We start from the raw sequence: 14233 nt of genomic DNA, 5'->3' as shown, positions 1-14233 counted from the left end.
CTAAATTAGATGTTTAACACAGTTCAAATATGTAGTTAATTCTATTTAGACAGTTAATAAATATAACAAAATGTCGCAACTCGAACACTGCATTTATGCCAGTTATCTACAAAAGGCATTAACCAAAACTGTTTATTCTTCGGACAATTTTCTTGTGTTTTTTGCACACAAACATATTGAGGTCAAAGACAAAATTTGCTGCAACTACATATTTATTTTGTTGGAAAAAGAAAAACTATCAAAAACATCCAATGGTCTTTTTTGGAGTGGTTCCAGTTGCACGGTATTTAGCAGCCATTTCCTGTACCTTAAGAACCTCTTCACCTCGTTTGGCTTCAATCATTGCCCTCTTCTCCTCTGCTTCCTTGTGAACTAATGCTATCTTGTTTCTCATTATTTCACCATATCTTGCTTTCTTTCTCTCTAGTTGTTCCTGCTCATGTAAATAATATGTTATTCGAGAGTTGTATATGAAGCACCGACACGATATGGATGCCGATACACCGACATTGATAATAATTTGATAAAATGACATAACTCAATGTAATCATCATAGTCCGTGTCGTGTCGACACCGACGCATGTCCGAAACCATAACACACCTAATCTGAGGAGTGTCCGTGCTTCATTTGTATTGTGTGTAATAGTTGCTACTTCAAATAAATTTTGAGATAAGTTAACCCCTTTTACTTGCATATGTGGCCATTTTATTTTTACACATAAGTATTTCCTTTAACTTTGAACTTTTTTTATTAGCATGCATAGCCCTTTACTTTATAAAAATTAATGTCTTTGAAGGTGTTCTCTAGTGTTATGATATGAGCTCTAAGAAGGATTCTTAGAGCTCGATCTTGGCTGTTAATATTTCCTTAACAAATTAATCACTAACATTTGTTTATAAAAATTAATAGCAAATAATCATTTTACATGTGAACCTAAAGCTATAATTTTAATAGTCTTACCCTTGACCATGCATCTTATTTTATATGTAAGTTTTTTTTGGCATTAGTCAAGAAATATAATGTTATCATGTTGAGAATTAGGTTAGTAATTACCTCAATTTTTTTGAGCTCAGCTTCTAGAGCTGCCTTTTTGCTGTCTTCCCAAGCAGCAATGGAAGAGATGTGCTTGTGAGCTCTGTTAACAAATTAAATCATTTCCAAAATTTAGATTGAGAATTCAGAGAATAGTAAAATACAGAGATGTACTAAAAAAACATTAAATCAACATTTGAAATTTGTAAAAATATTTATTACATAATTTATCAATTGGTCATTTGTAAATTCACATAATCTTTTCAGTTTTGAGACTAGTGTGAATTATGATTATTGTCTCATTCATGCAATGTAATAGTGCCATACAATGTTTCTTGATTAAATAAATAAACTATGCTTATAACTAGAAAATGCAAAAACACATGAAATAGTCATACTTGTTATCTGCTTTGGTTTTTTCACTTTCTTCCCATGCTTTCACATAACATAGCTTTTTCTCTTTGGTCACTTCTGCTAGAACAATATCTGTACTCCAAAAAAAGCACACAAAGTCAATTGGTTATTCGGTACGACGTTGTTTGATGATACCTCAATTACAACCAGATGTGGAGATGAACCAGATGATGATTCTGATTTTACTTGTGTCTCTGCCATTGTTATTGGAAGAATTGGAAGAGAGAGACGCAATGCAAAAACAGAGAGAAACAGAGAAAGAAGCTGCGTTTTTGGAGTTTATATGTTTTTATCTAGAAAAGTTGCATGAAATATGGTGGGCCCCTTGTGAAGAGGATGTTTTTTGGGGGATCACCAAATTTGCGAGCATGAGCCATATGCAAGAGTTTTGAACCGTTGATCACAAAATTACGAAGCTATTTATGGATTTTTATATGCCAATGGCCCCATAAACCCAATAGGAAAAATTATAAACTTGAAACATACACATTCAAACAAGGGGTTCCACTTTGGTGATTTGAGTTTGATGATGAATTCTCAATATATGCTCTATTAGTTAAGCTTATTTCTTATTTCATTCCCTATGTTAACACATTTTTAATTCTTTTTTTTTGCTTCTAACCCTATTTGTAGCTAACCATTTTTCATTCTCTTTTTGCTTTTACTGTATGGTGGTTAAGTTTTGTTAGTCAATTTTGACATTTGATGATCACCAAAGACTTAAGATTCTATTAGAGTGAGTGTCATGAAGACGTTCAAGGAAGTTCAAATTGATTCAGAAGTCGATTGAAGAATTCTAAGACCACTACCACTTTATCAACTTTTTCTTATTAGCCGATGTGGGGTACCACTTGTATTTTTTCTTAATTCTTAGTTGAAACACTTCCAACTTAATGAGGCTTAGATATAGTTGGCTTTATATATGCGTTGAAAATTAAAATATTTGATTTTTTAAAGAATAATTTTTAACTTTGTAAAAAAGGGAATAATTTTTAATTTGAAATCATTGAAGAGTGTCTTCGAGACACTAGTTAACAAAGCTTAAAAAAAATCAATGACCGATGTTGAGTTCATCCCTTTTATTTTCATGTGTTCAATGATACTTCTTCCATCTGAAAGTATAAGCAAAAAAATTATGCTCTTTTTTTTCCTAAATTATAAGCGAAAAAAAAAAAACTAACTTGATCCTATTTAATTACGGTGTTTAAAACCATCTTTTCCAAAGTGAAATTAAATGCAAATTGCATTAAATTTGGACCCTTCTATTTTCTCCAAAACCAAGAACCAATTAAAATTGTTTTTACATATTCTCATTTCAAGTTTTATGGAAAATGCTAGATCCAGCGACAGGCGCTTTCACGATATTTTCCCGACATGAGGTGGCATGTGGTGATTTGCTACTTCCCCCTCCGTGTTTGCCGCTCATAATAGAATTTCACAGGTTAACTTCATTTCATGAGCATTTCTAGATATTAATTGTCGCTTTAAATAGCAGTCCTCTATTTTAAAAAATTGAAAGTAGAGCATCTTTCTAAGATAAAAATTGACACCATAATCACATGGTCCTTCCGTCCTAAAATATAAATAAATAAATAAAAATTAATTCAGACTTATCAATAAAACTTGGAAAATGCTAGAACCAGCGACAAGCGCTTTCGCGACATGCAACATGCTAATATGAAGCTTCTGGTTATAGTTTTATAATGACCGTGATTCCAAACACATTGATAGTTTCATATCTTTCACCCACATATATCAAAATATATTCTTTCTATTATGATTATGTCAAAAAAGCATATAATTATGTGTCTGTAGTTACGAGTTATTATGTTGTAACAAAGATGCATCAGAAAATGTTGGATGTGTTTTTTCTTTTATCAAGTAGTGCAGGATTAAACTCACACTATAAGTATGAAGAAATAGGAAATTTAGGTTTCAAACTCCGACCCACTGGTATTTTGATATTTAAGGCATTAGTATCTCATAGATTTGTCGACCCCATTTAGTGGGATAAGGCTTGGTTGTTGGTTGGTAGTATCTCATAGATTTGGAGCCAATAATATAGAGTTATGTCACTATAGCCTTCTTGAAAATTGATTGAGCAAATTTTTAATAAACCGAGGTATTTTTTGTTAGGTTAAATAATTTTTTGTCCCTATTAATATATCAAATTTCATTTTTAATCTGCCTACAAAATTTCAAATAGTTTTGCTCGCCTAAATGTTTTTTTGTCACGACTTGTTCCCTGCTTTTAGGTAAACTCATGCGCATTCTTCCAAATTTTGAGTTATTTTTTAAGTCATGCTTAGTACTTTATAGAAATCTCTTTCAAAAAAGTTTAATTTTTTTAACAAGAAATAAATTAAATACGAAATTTTATGCTTTAACGCTTAAAAATTTATTTAATTCATATTTTGTTAAACACTTTTAAATTTTTGTGGGAGTGATTGTTATAATATATATTTTAAGCATCTCTATAAAAAAAGTCACTCAAGAATGTGAAGGGTAAGTGTGAGCTGACTTAAAAACAGAGATGAAAAGTCGTGACGGAAAATATTTAAGGGACGAAAACTTGTTGACAATTTTTTAAAGGGATGAAAATCAAAATTTGATATTTTTTTGAGGAGGAAGTTTTAGATATTGATAGAGAGAAAAAACTTATTTAATTTTTTTTATTTCATTATGTTGTTGTTATCAATATTATTATTATTATTATTATTATTATTGTTGTTGTTGTTGTTGTTGTTGTTGTTGTTGTTGTTGTTCCTTTAAAAAAATTATTAATGATGTTATTGTTATTATTATTACTGGTAATATTCTGGTAATACTGTGTGTGTGTTCATTTGTTGATATTGTATGGTATTATGGCAGGTTAATTATGAAATTCTAAGACATTCATTGTATTTGACAAATTTAGGAGCCATACATGAATAGCAAAATAAAAAGTTGGAGTTATTTTGGTTATATACACATTTATTTCCAACTGTTGAAAAGGTCAGAGATCAACCTGTTTTCACTCTAAACAACTAGATTGTATCCACAAATTACAACATATTATTTTTACACCATTTCCTTAATTTGTGAGGTCTCTGATCACTAGTCAATAATTTACCACAGCAATCAAATCCTTTGTTTAGAAATATCAAATACCTTTATTCAATCCCATATTTATCATCATGAGGTGCAAGTAATGAGTCTCGTTTTCTCTTATCCTCAGATTCTGTGTTAAAGGGAAGAAGAAGAAGAAGAAGAAACACAAGCAGAAAATAAGGCTTGATAAATAATTAAAGAAACAACAAAATGTCATTCACTGGAACTCTCGATAAATGCAAGGCTTGTGACAAGACTGTTTATGTGGTTGATTTGTTAACTCTTGAAGGTATACCTTACCATAAAAGTTGCTTGAAATGCACTCACTGCAAGGGAAATCTTACGGTATGCTTCTTTATAATTTTATATTGTTTGATTCTTGAATCATTATGATTGAATATTTGAATTTGGCATCAATGGTTTGTCTTTCCTATTAACGACCCCTTGTCGAAACATGCAATTATTTAGCAAATTACATGCACATTTGATATAAAGTGAAATATGGTTATGACTATTTTGGATAAACCGGGTATCCTTTATACACAAGTCGGGTAGGACCATAGTATGGACAACAAAGTTCTTTCTCAAGAGTTTTTTTTTTAACTCTGCCGCATTCTTAAGGTTGGATTTGCACATAGAAGAAAAAAAGTATAGTTTAAACTTGTGTCTAAGTTGGGTTTCATCATATATGTTGGTCAGATGAGTACTTACTCCTCAATGGATGGTGTCCTCTATTGCAAGCCCCATTTTGAACAACTTTTCAAGGAATCTGGAAATTTCAGCAAGAACTTTCAAGGTAATTAAGATTTACGATGTAAAACATCTTTTGTTATCGATTCTTTGTTTTCTACTGTTATTCAGTCACAATCTTGCTAACATATGATACTTTATTTTCATGGCTTAATTCTGGCAGCAAAGTCTTCTGAGAAGATAAATGAGTTGATGGTATGTTCACTATCCAACCTAAACAAAGTGTTACTATTTTGAACATTGTTTTAAATTGCGGTCGTAGTTAAACATCAAATTTTATATTATGGGAAAATGCCGTTGATGCAGCCAAAGCCTTAAAATACTTTATATCGCGGCCACAATTGGAAATCATGATTTTCTGTGTCTTTAAGTATTCTTCTATACTCTTTCTAATATATATGTTATAATGTTCTTCCTTTACAGAACAGGACACCCAGCAGACTCTCCTCTATGTTCAGTGGAACTCTAGACAAATGTGCAGTTTGCACAAAAACTGTTTATCCTTTGGAAAAGGTTTGTAATATCACCAAACTCAATTTTATTGTAAGATTCATTTAAGATTTAAACTCTTTATAACCGTGTATTGACTAAACCGAACTAATTATAAAAAATTTGCTCGGTGAAATAGATGTCATTGGAAGGGGAATGTTACCACAAGAATTGCTTTAGGTGTGCTCATGGAGGTTGCCACCTTACACATTCTTCCTATGCTGCACTAGATGGTGTCCTCTATTGCAAGCATCATTTTCAACAGCTTTTCATGGAGAAAGGAAACTACAATCATGTGCTTCAAGCTGCTGCAAACAAAAAGAATTCCACTCCACCACCTGAACCGGCTGATGAGGAAGAACCATCAAAACCAGAAGAAACTGAGGCACAGGCAGAAGAAAAGTCTGAAACAGCAGAAACATGAATTGCTTCTTCCACCCCCTTTTGATTGAATTTCAGTATTTAACATTTTTTACAAATTAGTTTTAATTATAAGCTAATTTGAGAGTTTAATTAATTTATGTATTCAGAAAAAGAGTTGTTCAATATATACATTATATTAATTATATTATTTCATTTTTTTGGAGGTTATTCTCGTGGAGTCATTCCACTACCATGTAATAGTAACATCTATAGTAAAGTGAGATAATTTAATATTGTCCATAGATTTATGTGTCTATCAATTTCTACTAATTCAGCTAGCATAAAAAAAAAAAAAAAAAAAACAAGTGAAATTAAAGAACTTTTTTTTTTTTTTTGCTAAGCAAGGAAAAAGACAGACATCAGGGAGGCCACACCGACATCCCAACTAGGTTGGCATCCCGGAAAGCCTCCATCCTATGCCCGTCAAACTCTAAAATTTTATTAAAAAAGACTACTAAAATTTATAATTGGGCAAGCCAATTCTATCTCGAAAGAAATCCATATACAACTCCGCTGGAAGCCTGTCTAACCAAACATAACCTTGAACTACATTCCAATATTCATTGGGCAGTAGCACGAGTTTTTCTCCATTTATTATAATCACATATGTTGAACCTATGATGCAAGTTTCATCTGACTTTTCAGCATCTCTAATTTTTTTTTTGCACCTAGGTATGCTCTCTTGAGTGTTTATTTGGCTTTTCTCCTCAAATGAGACTCTTTGAAATTCTTGTCAAAATAATTGTCTTGCAAATATTTGGTAACACAATCTCCAACCAAAGTATCAAAGATTCCTAAGTACTATGTCTCACCAATTTGCTCTCTTCGTAACACAACTAAATCAAACTCACAGACGTCAGAATCCCCATTAATCCAATCATGCTCCACTACATGATGACCATGTGATATTGGCTTCAGTCAGGATTGCTTGTTTCCAACTCCATTATTTCTTCTTACCTTTCTATTTCCTAAACATGAAAATTAAGTGCCTTGACTTTGAAGTGAAAATCGCTGATTCCCATTTTTTTTTTTTTAAAAGTCATACACTCTAATATACCAGTAGAGAGAATTCATTGACGAGTTGGAGAAGGTCCCTAGAGCGGGTGCTATATGGCGGCTTCCCATCAAAAAGTTCTTTACGCATCATTTGTTTTTGCTTCAATTAAGGAACACTTAAAGTAATAGACTAATGATTCAAAACCAACTTAAGATTGGGACACCACATCTCCATCTAAATATTAAAATTCTGAGTGAATATGTGGTGTCAAGATCTATAAGATCAAATTTCTTCATTTAATAATTAAATTTAACAAATTAAAGCTAAACCGGTTCTAATTTGAATTTTAAATAAAATATAATTTAATTTTTAGATCAATTTTAACAAATCAAATCTATAGTAATCCTAATTCAAATTATGAATCAAATATAATCCAACCATTAAATCAATGGTAAACTTATCCTTTTTTTTAATAAAGGGAAAAATAACAATATGAAGGCTAAGAAACAAACAAGATAAAAAGTTCTCTCTACAATCATTAGCCATTAGAAGTTGGAAAAAGAAGGGAGGATTAGACAATTTATACAAAAATTAATGAGTCCATTATGACCAAGATTACCTAGATTATCGGCGCAACAATTAGAGTTAGAGTTATAAAACCAAATACATTAATTATTCAATAAATCTAAAAAGTCAATTGTTTTTAATAATAAGGATTGGAGAGAGTATTGACAAGGGATAATTGTGTATATAAAACTCGTTTGGATTTACTTATTTTTGAGCTTATAAAAAAGAAGATTAAGCAAATAAACAAGTTTTTATGTGAATTCATAAGTTGTCATCGACGAAAATTGTATCTTACCTTGATAAACTAAAAACTTATTTATTTGTATAAGTTCAAAATTAAGTCAGTCCAAACATGCCCATAATTGAAAGAGGAGGGGGTAATGTTGAGTTTTTTAAAGAAAGGTAAAAAATTCCAGGGTTTTGGTTATTAGTAGTCTAGCTTGACGCCCACGTTTCTGAATTATTACTAATTACTAACTTTTTGATTTTGTTTGACGAATGAATTATTACTAAACTTGTGCACACTAAAACTAAAGCAAATTAGGGTTTTTGCATCATCACTCTTTTCTGCCTTGGTTTGTTTCTTTCGGCATTCAAAGCGGCCATAACAATGGTCATGGAGGTCGAACAGAAAATCGATGATGATGAACTAGAATCAATGGCCATTGAGGTGGAACAACAAAACAGTTATGAAGATGATGAATTCAAAAGCGATGATCATGACTCGTTTTCCTCAGGTTCCGAATTTGATGATGCTTCCCCATTAGAGGTTCCATTCTTCATAACCCTCTCTCTCTCTAACGACATTACCATGCATATTTGTATGCTTTCATCTGTAGACATCACATGTATGTGTGAGTTTCACATGTTGCAGTTGTTTTCGTGTGTATGTGGTCTTCAACTGTGACATATATTTTATTGATTCGCAAATGTTACTATGAATCATTTAAATATATTGGTTTGGTTTTTCTGTTGTGAGATGATTTGTTTGATTTTGTGTTCTGTGCAATGTGTTTTTCGGTTCTAGTTTTAAGCTAAGTTAGATGTTATTGTTGTTGCAGGATTTGGAAGGAAGAATGAATATTGCCATGTCTAACAGTGTTACAACAGAAATTCGTGGATGTGTGAAAGAGATGGCCATTGGTAAAACTAAAACTAATGACAAAGCCGACCGAGCCACTGTTGAGAATGTAAACAATAATTATTTCATAGCATTTAGTACCTGAATTTTTCTTTTGTCTCGCACTAGGGCATTGGTTAAGAAATCAATGAATAGAGATTATTTATTGGAAATCACAACATCTAGTATATATTAGTACTTTCAAAAGCTGCACTTGTCAATAGAAATTTTCTATTTTTTACTTAAGGTTTCCTTGTTTGCCTTAATTCATTCTCAATAATTCTTGTGCAACTAACGCTAAAAATCCCCTAGGCAATTGATCCCAGAACGCGCATGGAAATATACAAGATGATGAACAAACGTTGGTTTCAAGATTCCAATGGATGCATTTTAACTAGAAAAGAAGTATGTCATACACCAGAAGCTTTTACTTACATGTTTCAGTTTTGTTTTTGTGATTTTGTAGTCAAGGTTTTATGATGGGGATTGGATGTGGATAATTGATTCTATTTGTTATACATATTTATTTTTACTTAAAGTTTCCTTGTTTATCTTATTCATTTTCAATAAATACATATGCTCCTAACAATAAAATTACAATAGGTAATTGATCTCAGAACGCGCAAGATGCTGAACGAAGAAGATTTGTTTCAAATTCAATGTATGAATGGATGCATTTCAACTGGAAAAGAAGTATGTCGTACACCAGAAGCTTTTATTTACAAGTTTCAGATTTTTTTATTTTTATTTTTTGTGATTTTTTTATTAAGGTTTTATGATGGGAACTTAATGTGAATAATTGAGTCTATTTGTTATTATACTTATGTCTTTACTCTCTTTTGTTTTCTAACAGGCAAATGTTTATCATGCTACAAAATCCGATGGTCGAGAACTTGCAATTAAAATATACAAAACATCTGTTCTGGCATTTAAGTGAGTACTACGAGTATCAGATTGTTCTAACTTCTGTTATTTTATTTCATATTATCTTGATTCTTGAACGCTGAAATATTAAGAAAGAATTACACAGGCTGCTATAATATTTTATTTATAAACTGACTTTTATGATCTAATTGATATCAGGGATAGAGCTAGATATGTGAAAGGAGATCGCCGGTTTGAAAACGAGTACTGTGGGTCTAATCCCCGAAAAATGGTAAAAACATGGGCAGAAAAGGAAAGGAGTAATCTTTCGAGGTTTGCATTTGCTCTTTTTTCATTCCTGTTTTTCTCTTCTGTTGGATTTTTTCTTCTTCTGTTGGATATGCACTTAACTGAAAAATGTTAAAGATAGTACTGATGTAAAATGTGATATATTAAATTACACTGTCAACAAAAATAATATGAAAAAAAGAATTGAAGAAAGGAGAAAATCATTCAAGTTATCCACTATTTTTTTTTTCCAACTGTATTATATTATTATGGTGTTAAATGGCCTCCTTTATGTATAGTTTCTTCTTTCATATTTTTCCAATTAAGAAAGAGTTTGATTAGTTTTTTGCCTAAGTTGTTCTTTCTTTCTCCCTGTCTGTATTGGAGTGCAGGCTAAAGGCAGAAGGAATTAGGTGCCCTAAACCATATCTTCTGAAGCAACATATCCTTGTTATGGAATTTATTGGTATTGCTTTTATCCTGGATTTTGATACAATCTGATTGTCCGATTATAGTCAACTACTCTTAATTGTGTTTGTTATATTGAATACCAGTGTATATATGTCAACATTTGATTAAAAAAGAAAGAAAAATGGAAAGTAACGTAGTGCATCGTTCAATAATGATCAAATGCATTATCAGTCCTACAAAATTCCAATTTCTTGGTGTAGCGTATCATCTCGTTCTTGTAATACATACTGCAGTTTAGACAGAACAAATGCAAGTAGGAGTTTAACTAAAGTTCTCTGGTTATTTGAGTCATGCAGGAAAGGATGGTTGTGCCGCTCCACGTCTCAAAGACGCAGATTTATCTTTAGACAGGCTACGGGAAGGCTATGTTGAGGTGTGTCATACAGTAGTCTAGTAAAGTTAGCATGGTTTAGAATGTTGTTGGGATGCTTTAATATATGGCTCTTGTTTTGGTCCTCAGAAGCCTTTTATCTAGAATGGTTACTAAAAGCCAGAGTTGTTCAATAGCGGCTACAGTAGCACCATAGCGCTCCCGTGTAGCGGAATTTCAAAAGATTGATATTGTTCTGCGATACGCTCATTAGTACGACGTGTTGTTGAATAGAGGATATAGTTGCACGATGTAATACTGTAGTGTAGCAGAATTTGAACAAACTGTTTTTCTTTTCCTGCCTTCCTCAATTGACAACACTGCTAAAAGCTCACCTGTGTGATTAAAGTAGTTTAGAAGTCTACACTATCTTATGGGGCATCATTTAAGGATTATCCATGGAAACACTTCTCACACATTTCCCATACCTTTCTAAATTATAAAGGTGCTAAAGTTTAATCTGTTATGCCAATTTTTGAGGCTGACACTATGAGCTTTTGTGTTTCAGATGATTGTTGCAATGCGGACATTATATCAGAAGTGCAGATTGGTGCATGGCGACCTCAGTGAATATAATATACTTTATAATGAGGTGAATACTTCTTTGGGTGTTTATATTTTAGTGACGAAATGTCTCTCTATACATAGTTTACTTATTTATTCTTCATTTATCAGGGTCACTTATATATTATTGATGTTTCTCAAGGGGTTGACCTTGACCATCCTCTTGCTTTTGAGTTTCTGATTGAAGACTGTATTCACGTATCCGTAAGTTCCTCCCGAGGCACTATCTGTAAATCACATATCTCTTGTCATCTTCCTCATGTGTGGGGGGCTAATAAGAAAAAAAAAGTGATTTTAAGTACTTGTTTTACTTGCAGGATTTCTTTAAAAAGCATGGTGTAGGTGTCATGACAATAGTAGAACTGTTTGTTTTTATTTTTGATGCATTGATTGCCGACGATGCTGTGGATAGTTATTTGGAAGAGGTATTTGTCGTTAATTTGTCATTGATTACATTCTCTGAACAACTTTAAACATATGCTTATCATTTTCAACATTTCCCAGGTGCAACAAAAACTTTTGGCCAGAGGAGATGTATCGATAGAGGATGAGAATGCAGACCGTCTATTTGCGAAGGTAACTGGCCATATAAAGTTACTTTTTGTATGAATGTAAGAATATGAATCAGAACGCAAGCAAATGAAGAAAAAACTGAAGTCAGAAATTTAGCGAGTATAGTCTTAGATATTTGTATTTAAGCAAAAAGGTGTAACAAGCTATGGAGATAAGCCCCTTCGGATACTAGAACTCTTGCCATACAGAAAACACCACTACAATGCTGGAAACGCAACTATTAGGCACTAAGTTTTTTTATAACTAAAAATAAGAGTATAAGCGATGTTGTGAAAATTGAGATTCAACCTAGGATCGGGAGGGGACAGTTTTATGGAAAACTGATCCGGATAATAAAACAAGCCAATGTGCATGACTTTCCGCCTTCTTGAATCTGATGATCACACAAGAAAGACCCATGTGAAAGTGAAATGCAGCTACGCAGCACAGAATGGGGGGATCTCGACTTGTGAAATTGTGCAATCCCACAATTAAGATTGTGATTTTAATAACATTGAGTCATCAAGTATATAAGCATAACAACTATTCTAACACTTCTATTTACAACTGATTCTAAATATAAGTATTCCCAATTAGATATGATATTAGTGCAGTAGTTTGTTATTAATTTACATATATGATAAAAATGTAAAATTCATACTTTTGTACCAAAAAAAAAAATGTAAAATTCATACTTTATTTAACCTGCCAATATCGTGTTTTCTTTCTAAAACATTATGAGTCTGGTTTTGATATAAAAATTAAATGTATTTTGATGAACTAAAAGCACTATAGTCATGTTGGTCTATTTTCTATTTAGCTCATTGATTTTTTCTCTCCATTATGACATGTTTATTTTCTTGAACTCTTGTTACCAGGAATACATTGCAAATAAACTTGTCGATGTTAAGACAATGAACGGCAAAGACATTTTAGATTTGTATTATCAGACAATTCCTGGACTTTTAGTTGCCGCAGCTGCAGGGCCAAACAATCTATTAGATGATGCCGAGTCTCAACCCAGTGAGGACAATGGTGACATAAGTGATTCTGAAGAGATTTTATATTCTGAAAGTGGTTCAGATACTCAAGAGAAGAAAGATGCTAGAAAAAAAGCTAGGAAAGAAAATAAAAAGAAGGTGAAAGAAGAGAATAAAGAAAAAAGGAAAAAGAAAAAACTGAGGAAAATAGAGAGAAAATTGTCTAAAGCCCCCAAGACCAGATAGACAGTAACTATTTGTCATGGTGCTATATGAGTGTAGGTTTTGGATTTTATAATACAGCCAAAGATTTTCAAAGGTAGTGATTTTGTTTTCTAAGCATATATTAGGAGAGGTTAGAATTAATTTTATAAACCTTTCAATTTTGGTGTATTTCAATTTGTATATGGATGTTGAGTTTTGTCTACACTTGCAAAGTGCAAAATAGCTATGCAGATGTCGTCTGTTTGATCAATGTGTTGTTGATTTTATGAATCTTTCAATTACAAATCAGCTTTAAATAAGTGTTTTCATTGATTTAGATGAAACGATGAAGAATGATAAGTGTGTCACAGTTACCGTAAGGAAATTGATTTTGCATGGTAAGTGAGTGAACCACCATTTCAATTTGAAATGGCAGACATTTTCCAATTTATCTTTCTAAATATACAATCATGAATTACTCTTTTAGGTAATCCTGTCCTGCACGGATTAGATAATTGTTTGAGCTATAAACGATTACATGTTTTGCCCCACCTCTGTCATGGTTCGGTCAAGAGGATCTGGAATAGACCCCTTACAGGTAATTTGGACGTGTCATCGGCTTATATGCTGCTATGCAATTTCAATGAAAATGAGCTGGACAGGGATTTGGTTTAAAACCTGGAAATTGAACACATCAGAGTGAGTTAGAAGTTTCCACTGGAATCTGGATGGCTAAGCATGATCGTATTCTCACTAATTTATAAGAAGAGTAAGATGATGATTAGTGAACCTTGGTGCAATTATTATCAAAATGAAATTGAAGACGCTCTTCATGTCCTCCGAGATTGTCCTTCGGCAAATGCACTGTGGTGTAAGTTGCTTAATCCTACAAGAAGTGGTAATTTCTTTTATTAAAATTTTCATGATTGAATTAATTTGGAACCTCTGTCATGAGCATGGTAAAATAAATGATGTTTCGTGGCCAAGCATTTGTGGGCTGTTACCTGTCATTCTCACTGGAAGTGGCGAAATCACGAGGTCTAAAACTCTACTTTCT

General features: G+C 32.3%; 3 protein-coding genes across 3 annotated transcripts; 2 read left to right on the top strand and 1 right to left on the bottom strand.

Moving 5' to 3' along the window:
- Nucleotides 1-238: 238 nt before the first annotated feature.
- LOC11427501 (remorin) lies at nucleotides 239-1648 on the bottom strand. Its single transcript, XM_003623845.1, has 4 exons — nucleotides 1612-1648; nucleotides 1432-1519; nucleotides 1055-1136; nucleotides 239-433 (listed from the first exon to the last, which is right to left on the bottom strand). The coding sequence occupies exons 1-4, from the start codon at nucleotides 1646-1648 to the stop codon at nucleotides 239-241; spliced, it is 402 nt and encodes a 133-aa protein (XP_003623893.1).
- Nucleotides 1649-4626: 2978 nt separating this feature from the next.
- Nucleotides 4627-6200, top strand: LOC11436931 (LIM domain-containing protein PLIM2b). The gene is made up of 5 exons (XM_003623844.3): nucleotides 4627-4882; nucleotides 5237-5333; nucleotides 5451-5482; nucleotides 5711-5800; nucleotides 5916-6200. The coding sequence occupies exons 1-5, from the start codon at nucleotides 4748-4750 to the stop codon at nucleotides 6198-6200; spliced, it is 639 nt and encodes a 212-aa protein (XP_003623892.1). The 5' UTR covers nucleotides 4627-4747.
- Nucleotides 6201-8373: 2173 nt separating this feature from the next.
- Nucleotides 8374-13218, top strand: LOC11435888 (serine/threonine-protein kinase rio1). Its single transcript, XM_039827976.1, has 12 exons — nucleotides 8374-8532; nucleotides 8825-8953; nucleotides 9196-9288; nucleotides 9737-9816; nucleotides 9967-10080; nucleotides 10428-10501; nucleotides 10803-10879; nucleotides 11385-11468; nucleotides 11552-11644; nucleotides 11758-11865; nucleotides 11945-12016; nucleotides 12871-13218. Exons 1-12 carry the CDS (start codon nucleotides 8374-8376, stop codon nucleotides 13216-13218), a joined length of 1431 nt encoding a protein of 476 aa, XP_039683910.1.
- The last annotated feature ends 1015 nt before the right edge of the window (nucleotides 13219-14233 follow it).

Source organism: Medicago truncatula, chromosome 7, assembly GCF_003473485.1.
Source record: "Medicago truncatula cultivar Jemalong A17 chromosome 7, MtrunA17r5.0-ANR, whole genome shotgun sequence".
Lineage (NCBI taxonomy): Eukaryota > Viridiplantae > Streptophyta > Magnoliopsida > Fabales > Fabaceae > Medicago > Medicago truncatula.
The sequence above is the reverse complement of the archived record's forward strand: the minus strand, read 5'-3'. Positions and strand labels throughout refer to the sequence as shown.

Coding starts and splice junctions, on each gene's coding strand:
- LOC11427501 (XM_003623845.1), bottom strand. CDS start 1,648: ATGGCAGAGACACAAGTAAAATCAGAATCATCATCTG. Junction 1,520..1,611: donor AAAATCAGAATCATCATCTG/GTTCATCTCCAC, acceptor TTTGGAGTACAG/ATATTGTTCTAGCAGAAGTG. Junction 1,137..1,431: donor AAAACCAAAGCAGATAACAA/GTATGACTATTT, acceptor ATTTGTTAACAG/AGCTCACAAGCACATCTCTT.
- LOC11436931 (XM_003623844.3), top strand. CDS start 4,748: ATGTCATTCACTGGAACTCTCGATAAATGCAAGGCTTGTGACAAGACT. Junction 4,883..5,236: donor ACTGCAAGGGAAATCTTACG/GTATGCTTCTTT, acceptor TATGTTGGTCAG/ATGAGTACTTACTCCTCAAT. Junction 5,483..5,710: donor AGAAGATAAATGAGTTGATG/GTATGTTCACTA, acceptor CTTCCTTTACAG/AACAGGACACCCAGCAGACT.
- LOC11435888 (XM_039827976.1), top strand. CDS start 8,374: ATGGTCATGGAGGTCGAACAGAAAATCGATGATGATGAACTAGAATCA. Junction 10,880..11,384: donor TACGGGAAGGCTATGTTGAG/GTGTGTCATACA, acceptor TTTGTGTTTCAG/ATGATTGTTGCAATGCGGAC. Junction 11,645..11,757: donor AAGACTGTATTCACGTATCC/GTAAGTTCCTCC, acceptor TTTTACTTGCAG/GATTTCTTTAAAAAGCATGG.